Source organism: Coregonus lavaretus (genome assembly GCF_964263955.1).
Source record: "Coregonus lavaretus genome assembly, chromosome: 6".
NCBI classification, from domain to species: Eukaryota; Metazoa; Chordata; class Actinopteri; order Salmoniformes; family Salmonidae; genus Coregonus; species Coregonus lavaretus.
Window position 1 is genome coordinate 62,982,757 of NC_139993.1, and position 8,665 is coordinate 62,991,421.

Below are 8,665 nucleotides of genomic sequence, written 5' to 3' on the forward strand. Positions count from 1 at the left end.
TTCTGGGCTGATTCCTCACCGTTCTCATGATCATTGCAACTCCACAAGGTGAGATCTTGCATGGAGCCCCAGGCCGAGGGAGATTGACAGTTATTTTGTGTTTCTTCCATTTGCGAATAATCGCACCAACTGTTGTCATCTTCTCGCCAAGCTGCTTGGCGATGGTCTTGTAGCCCATTCTAGCCTTGTGTAGGTCTCCAATCCTTGGAGAGCTCTTTGGTCTTGGCCATGGTGGAGAGTTTGGAATCTGATTGATTGATTGCTTCTGTGGACAGGTGTCTTTTATACAGGTAACAAGCTGAGATTAGGAGCACTCCCTTTAAGAGTGTGCTCCTAATCTCAGCTCGTTACCTGTATAAAAGACACCTGGGAGCCAGAAATCTTTCTGATTGAGAGGGGGTCAAATACTTATTTCCCTCATTAAAATGCAAAATCAATTTATAACATTTTTGACATGCGTTTTTCTGGATTTTGTTGTTGTTATTCTGTCTCTCACTGTTCAAATAAACCTAACATTAAAATTATAGACTGATCATTTCTTTGTCAGTGGGCAAACGTACAAAATCAGCAGGGGATCAAATACTTTTTTCCCTCACTGTACATAGAGTGTGATACATAGAGTGTGATACATAGAGTTTATACATAGAGTGTGATACATAGAGTTTATACATAGAGTGTGATACATAGAGTTTATACATAGAGTTTATACATAGAGTGTGATACATAGAGTTTATACATAGAGTTTATACATAGAGTGTGATACATAGAGTGTGATACATAGAGTTTATACATAGAGTTTATACATAGAGTGTGATACATAGAGTGTGATACATAGAGTTTATACATAGAGTGTGATACATAGAGTTTATACATAGAGTGTGCAACTCTCTTCATTTGTTTTTATAGCGTACAGTTTATTCACCGTTAGTCAGTACCTCTACACTAAATAATGTTCTCTGGGTGTGCACCAGCTCATGCTTTTTATTAGACGTATCAGTTTGCAAACAATGTTTAAAAAATTAGCATTGAGTTAATAAAGACGCATACAAACATGGTCTCTTTTTTGCTTTCTTGAGTAAGGCAGCTCCAAAATGCAGGTGTTTCAGCCTAGCTCAGTGCTTTCTGTGGTGGTGGGGCAGCCAGCGGAAAATACGGAGCGTAGGGGTTGGTAATGTTCTCTAGTTGCGCCGTGATTGGCTCAGTGTTCTGTCACTCATGGGGACACTACGTCACCGCAAAACATTCAAGCCCCTTGGGTTCTGCCATAGAGTTACATTAGAAGTGCCCATCCAAGAAGGCTTAAGGTTGTTGGCCACAGATAAAATGATGTCAAATCAAGTTATATCTTCCGTTGCTTTGTCAACATCATATTTTCAAAATCTTAGCTAGCAAGCTAGCAGTCATCATCATTAATTAAGTCTACAATCTACTGTCAAATCCTTTTTAATCCTTGTCATATGAAGAGAAATTATGAAGAGAAATTATAGATAAAACGTATCGTGCTCATCGGCCAATGGACATAAACATCACACAACAAGTTGGAAATCGCAAATTCAACAATGAGTGGTTTGGAAGGAATCAGTGGCTAACTTTAAGCGTTGCAAAGCAACCACTAGCCTGCTATTCAGTGGAGTGGGTGTGTGGTCCAAGTCTGGGTTTAAGGGTCTCTTTTCCAAGCTTAAAAGGATAAACATGCAACACCACGGGCCAGAAAAGGTTGAATACATTGGCCATGCTGTCAATCCAGCATGACTTCTGCCGCGTTCAAAACAACTGGAAACTCGGAACTGGGTAATCTCAGACTTCAGTGAGTTCAAGACAACTGGGAACTCTGAAAAAAATGAGCTCCGACTGGGAAAATACGTTTTGAACGGTCATCCAACTCGGAATTCTAAGTCGGGAACTCAAGCCTCTTTCTAGAGTTCCGACCTGAAGATCACTGACGTCATGATTCAACCTTGTTTTTTTCAGAGTTCCCAGTTGTCTTGAAAGCACCATAAATCCAGAGAATGCTAGACTTATGACAAAGTTTGATGACAAAATTTGCCCACGAAGGACCTCCGCGCCACTTTCCTGTTCAAGTGAGCACAGCACAACAAGGTGAGTCCAAAAATGTATTGTATGCTGCTGCATAACATTTTTACATTTACATTTTAGTCATTTAGCAGACGCTCTTATCCAGAGCGACTTACAGGAGCAATTAGGGTTAAGTGCCTTGCTCAAGGGCACATTTACGCCATTTAGCAGATGCTCTTAACCAGAGCGACTTACAAATTGGTGCATTCACCCTATAGCCAGTGGGATAACCACTTTACAATTTTATGTTTTTTTTTTAAAATATATATATATTTTCCCTTTTTTTATTTTATTTCTTTTTTTATTTTTTTTTGTTTTTTTGGGGGGGGGGGGGGGGGGGGGGGGGGTAGAAGGATTACTTTATCCTATCCCAGGTATTCCTTAAAGAGGTGGGGTTTCAAATGTCTCCGGAAGGTGGTGAGTGACTCCGCTGTCCTGGCGTCGTGAGGGAGCTTGTTCCACCATTGGGGTGCCAGAACAGCGAACAGTTTTGACTGGGCTGAGTGGGAACTATGCTTCCGCAGAGGAAGGGGAGCCAGCAGGCCAGAGGTGGATGAACGCAATGCCCTCGTTTGGGTGTAGGGACTGATCAGAGGCTGAAGGTACGGAGGTGCCGTTCCCCTCACTGCTCCATAGGCAAGCACCATGGTCTTGTAACGGATGCGAGCTTCAACTGGAAGCCAGTGGAGTGTGCGGAGGAGGGGGGTGACGTGAGAGAACTTGGGAAGGTTGAACACCAGACGGGCTGCGGCATTCTGGATGAGTTGTAGGGGTTTAATGGCACAGGCAGGGAGGCCAGCCAACAGCGAGTTGCAGTAATCCAGACGGGAGATGACAAGTGCCTGGATTAGGACCTGTGCCGCTTCCTGTGTAAGGCAGGGTCGTACTCTCCGAATGTTGTAGAGCATGAACCTGCAGGATCGGGTCACCGCCTTGATGTTAGCGGACAACGACAGGGTGTTGTCCAGGGTCACGCCAAGGCTCTTCGCACTCTGGGAGGAGGACACAACGGAGTTGTCAACCGTGATGGCGAGATCATGGAACGGGCAGTCCCCGGGAGGAAGAGCAGCTCCGTCTTGCCAGGGTTCAGCTTGAGGTGGTGATCCGTCATCCATACTGATATGTCTGCCAGACATGCAGAGATGCGATTCGCCACCTGGTTATCAGAAGGGGGAAAGGAGAAGATTAGTTGTGTATCGTCAGCGTAGCAATGATAGGAGAGGCCATGTGAGGATATGACAGAGCCAAGTGACTTGGTGTATAGGGAGAATAGGAGAGGGCCTATTATAAATTATATAATATGCCAGGGAGATATGTATACTGTAGCTAAGAAAGTAATACTAAGTGTATGTTGTGTAGTAAGCTGTTAGTAGCCCATGTGCCTCACTAATAATTTGGTCCCTTTTCCCTTCATAACTTAGCCTACTGTTCTGACTTGGTGGTGCACATTTAGCCTTTAGTCTGTTTTAGAGAAATGTAATCATTGAATATTGTAAGAGCTTTCATTGTCTGCTTATATGCCCCCTTTATTTATCCTACGGTTCTGACTTGGTGTACAGGGAGAATACTGTAAGAACGGCCCATGTTCTGAATTCTGTCACTGTACATTTCAAAAGTGCTGAAAAAGAGTTATATTGACTACGTCCGTCCTAGCTCGCTCTTTAATGTCTTAATCGAAATTACGGATTGCCTCTTATCCGCTCGTCGTCCCCTTATGCCATAGTTTGTACATCTCAATTGTCAGTAGAAACCACATTTGTTTAAGCAAGTCATCCATATCAGCTATGTTTTTTAAAAAGGCAGTAAATGAGGCTGAATGAACTGTTTCGCTGCCAGACAAGGCTCCGCTGATAGCCAGGTGTAGCGGTGGTAAGGATTCACTCCATGGTGCTGAAAGGAAAGCTCTGCTGTTGGGGCAGCTTTATGTTGGCCCTAACAGTTTGTGGGCACCGTTTGTCACCGTTATAGTGCAATTAATGTACTGTTTAGTGTTGTGGCTTTGCTGGCATGCATCAAAAACATATTTTTTTAGTTTGCCCCACCAAAATCGCCACTGATTACTGTCAATCTGAGTTAATACAGTAAATGCATGTTTGATCAGGTGTGTTATCTATCATTTCAATTCATGAACAATAGCTTGCGTGCCTGAGACATCGGACACTCCATGGATTCTGGGAAAAGAGGCAGGCGTACTGTATTTAGCACTGTGTTGAGACAGATTCTGGCTCTGCTCTCTACATCCTGAGGTATGGAAACCCCACATCCCACTGACCCGAGAGAGAGAGAGGTGTGTTTGTGTGTGTGCTGTGGATTGTTTTCACATAGCAGCAGACCTCCTGTCTCTCTCGGATTCATATTGCGCCATATCCAGTTCCTACCAGTTATCTGAGCACTTGGCCTCCAAAGTGACGATTTCCTCTTATTTTACCTGTTCCATTGACCCTGACCGACCCCCTTACTAAAATACATTCTTATTTATGAATGCTCTTCCTTTTAATTTGACTAAAATATGTGTACAGATGTAGATCTATCTGTCACGCTGCTGAGGCCAATACTAATATACCCCAAATTAGATTTTTAGGCATGATTCATATTAGGCATAGTAGTAATCCGGGTAGGCACTAGTCCTTGATCATGACTCTCAGTTCCATTACATTACACACAAATCATTGGACGAAGGTGTCTTCTGTACAGGGGAGTTTTGTGAAGAGCCCCGACACTCGGTCTGAACATTATCACACATCGCTTGCAGTACGGTTTGGAAGCATAAGGACCTTGTCTTTCATATCAGTGAGAAATAATTTTCAAAAAAAAAAATGGTTCAATTGATACACACCTTCATTGGGTTAGGGTCAGTGTTCCCACACGGCCATATCTCCATGTTACAGACGGAAGACTGAGGGACCACCTGTGGTAATTAGCTATCTAGCGTGCTCCTAACACCTGTGTGTAATGGAAGAAGGTTTCCAGAAACGTGTTGTCACTGAAAAATACTGTCGACTGCAACTGTGATGAGGCTGGTTAACACAGTGTACAGTAAGTGTATATTTAGCATTAGTGAAATTATTTTGCTGTGATGTGAAAGTAAAGGGCTTGATGTTTCTAGAACCGTATCGCATTTGAGAATCAAGTCACGTTTCGATGGAGTATCTGGCTGTTTTGGCTGCCAGAACCAGTCTACTTCTTAAAATAACACAACGTTCTTGAACCATAAGGAGTAACGGCAGGCTCCTTAAGAGTGCATCTTGGGCTAGGTAGGCACATACTAATTTACATTTTTACATTTAGCAGACGCTCTTATCCAGAGCGACTTACAGGAGCAATTAGGGTTAAGTGCCTTGCTCAAGGGCACATCGACAGATTTTTCACCTAGTCGGCTCGGTGATTAGAACCTGAGACCTTTCGGTTACTGGCACAACGCTCTTAACCACTAAGCTACCTGCCTCCCCATCTACCAAGCATTTCTTCAAGTCATACTGAATGATTGCAGGGTGTACAAAAGGCTGTGAAGTATTTGTAGTTAATCATATCAGTAATGTCAGTTCATTATATCAGAGCTGTAGCTCCGCCCACCGGTGTGAAGTGGAGCAGAGCATGCTGGGTGATCTCCAGTTTAGAGAAAATCAGCTCGAGAGAAGTCAAGTGAGAGACACCTCCAGCCATCCTTGTGTTTTCCCACCAGTTAGCTTTCATTGGGTTAGCCAAGGCCAGTGTGCGTCATTGTTGATATACAACACACACACACACACACACACACACACACACACACACACACTTTGGTTGAAGCAAGTTGCCAGACCACTAAGTGCCTTAGTCCATCCACACTACATACACTGTGCGGTGCTGTTCCGTGCCTGTGCATGTTCAGCGTTATTAAACCACCTCAACTGGAGTCCCACCTGTCTGTCATCTGTGCCCTTACCAGCACACGGAAGAGAACGCATAAAGTAAAACCTAACCTAAAGAATATACAGTCCACCAAGTCCTCACTTACACAGGGAAATAAATGGATATGGTCAGGTCTACTTGCACAAGTTGGCTTTAGGCTACTGTACGTTTACGGTAGCAAACTACTCAAACGCTGTCTTTAAACGGTAGAACACGCCCTAAACCCGATAAGGCAGTCGTTTCATGAGCACCGTGCTGCAGGAACGGTGTCTGTCGAAGGCAGAGCAGTGACAAGGTTGCGCGTCCCGTGATCAGTGCGTATCTTCACCGTCGCAATGGCAGACGCTTTGGGTAAAGTCCCCGACGCTGAAATCGATCCAGAGGGGACATTTAAGTATATTTTAGTGAGGATAAAAGTAAAAGATGGAACTGAACACAAAGATATAGTGAGAGGCACAAAAAGTGCTGGGCAGTATCACAGTAAGTTTGCCTTGTCTCTTTCGTGGCTGTTGTCAGACAGCATTGCTTTGAGGTGCCCGTTGCCCACGTACACCAATCCTGCTGTCATTAGCGACAATGTGCAGTTGTAGACCTATGTACTACATTTCTACCAGTGGCTAAATGTAGCCGAAGTTATAAATTGTTACAATGATATCTAACGGCATTTGCTAGTAAACCGAGGGCACGCAGCTCAATAACATAGTAGCTATTGCATGTGTCATTGCGCTAAATAGGCTACTGCCCGCAACTGCAGGCAACCAAATACAGAATGTTGGAGCATTGTCAACATGCATATGACTAAAGATAGCCACATAAGAGCTGATTATCACAGATACAAACAGGGCCGGCCCTAGCCTTTTGGGGGCCCTAAGCGAGATTTGGACCCAAAATGTTTTGTTTCTTTCAAAAACAAGGACATTTCTAAGTGACCCCAAACTTTTGAACGGTAGTGTATATATACAACTAATTTTCTGGTCGGGCCCCATAACGGCTGGGGGTCCCTAAATGACCACTGATGCCCAGGGCCGGCCCTGGATACAAACATAGATGGGGCCCTAGGCCTGCATGAGTTGACTAATTGTGCAAAATATCACTCTTGGTTGCAACTGTAACATTGTATACCTTGGCCTTCATCCATCACATTCCCTCCCTTTCAGATTTAATGTTTATCACTTTGACTGATTTTCAGATCATATATTTGAGAAGGTCACCCCGGCTATAACGGCCCTGGGACTGGAGTGCAACTGTCTTGGAGGAGGGAAGATTGAGCACAACAGCAAAGACAAAAAACTGCGTGTGTTTGGGGAATCAACTGTAAGTGCATTTCAGTTCAATATGCCAATAAGGGCCTACTCCCCAGAGGGAAAGGCCCACCAACCGAGGAGAGGAAAACATTTTCGAAACCTCTTGAAAATAACATATGCTGTGTCCCCCCCCCCACATTTATTTCAGGGCTATGGCAAAGCAGATCATTCAGTGTCTGTTGAGAAGCTGAAGAGTGTCTTCAAAGACTACGAGATCACCTGGTCCGATAATAAAGAATAGATCACCTGGTCCTGGTAAAGAATTGATCACCTGGTCCGATAATAAAGAATATATCACCTGGTCCTGGTAAAGAATTGATCACCTGGTCCTGGTAAAGAATTGATCACCTGGTCCTGGTAAAGAATAGATGGAAACTGTAGCACTTACCCCCCCCTTTGTATATGTCTGCTAATATCTGCCATATGACTATACGCCCCTGTTAACAGAACAACACGGATGTACAAGGACACCTGCAGTCACTGCAATGATTTATAAATCATTAAAATAAATCAACATCTTTTTCAGTTTATTTTGTACCAGTTTTGAAAATGTTTGATGCATACTAGTGTGTATCTGCAACCAGCATAGAGTTGAAATGAAAGTAAAGTAGGTCTTCTCCCCAAAAAAATGATCACATCAGGACCATCAGTCATAATGGTGGTGGAGGCTGCGAGCCAAGCGGAAAGTCCATACAGGAAGCTTCTGTGTGAAATGTGAGCACAAAAACATATCCTGTTGGCCTCAGGGAAAGCCTCTCTTTGGGGAACCATTAATAGTGATGAGGGACTGTTACTCAGATCCTGTCAAACAGACTGTCTGTTGTTCCAGATCCATATTCAGTGCATATGGAAAGTGTTCAGACCCCTTGACTTTTTCCACATTTTGTTACGTTACAGCCTTTTTCTAAAATATATATATATTTTTTATTCCCATCATCAAATATTAATTTTACATAAATATTCAGACCCTTTACTCAGTACTTTGTTGAAGCACCTTTAGTAGCGATTACAGCCTTGAGTCTTCTTGGGTATGACGCTACAAGTTTGGCACAGCTATTTTCAGGTCTCTCCAGAGATGTTCGATCGGGTTCAAGTCCGGGCTCTGGCTGGGCCACTCAACGACATTCAGAGACTTGTCCCGAAGCCACTCCTGCGTTGTCTTTGCTGTGTGCTTAGGGTCGTTGTCCTGTTGGAAGGTGAACCTTCGAACAAATCTGAGGTCCTGAGCGCTCTGGAGCAGGTTTTCATCAAGGATCTCTCTGTACTTGGCTCCGTTAATCTTTCCCTCGATCCTGACTAGTCTCCCAGTCCCTGCCGCTGAAATACATCCCCACATCATGATGCTGCCACCACCATGCTTCACTGTAGGGATGGTTCCAGGTTTCCTCCAGACGCGA

General features: G+C 43.9%; 1 protein-coding gene across 1 annotated transcript; it reads left to right on the plus strand.

The window, feature by feature from the left end:
- The first annotated feature begins 6,236 nt into the window (after positions 1–6,236).
- Positions 6,237–7,592, plus strand: LOC311130904 (14 kDa phosphohistidine phosphatase). The gene is made up of 3 exons (XM_084163717.1): positions 6,237–6,444; positions 7,154–7,278; positions 7,417–7,592. The coding sequence occupies exons 1-3, from the start codon at positions 6,300–6,302 to the stop codon at positions 7,507–7,509; spliced, it is 363 nt and encodes a 120-aa protein (XP_084019843.1). The 5' UTR covers positions 6,237–6,299; the 3' UTR covers positions 7,510–7,592.
- The last annotated feature ends 1,073 nt before the right edge of the window (positions 7,593–8,665 follow it).

Coding starts and splice junctions, on each gene's coding strand:
- LOC311130904 (XM_084163717.1), top strand. CDS start 6,300: ATGGCAGACGCTTTGGGTAAAGTCCCCGACGCTGAAATCGATCCAGAG. Junction 6,445..7,153: donor AAGTGCTGGGCAGTATCACA/GTAAGTTTGCCT, acceptor ACTGATTTTCAG/ATCATATATTTGAGAAGGTC. Junction 7,279..7,416: donor GTGTGTTTGGGGAATCAACT/GTAAGTGCATTT, acceptor CATTTATTTCAG/GGCTATGGCAAAGCAGATCA.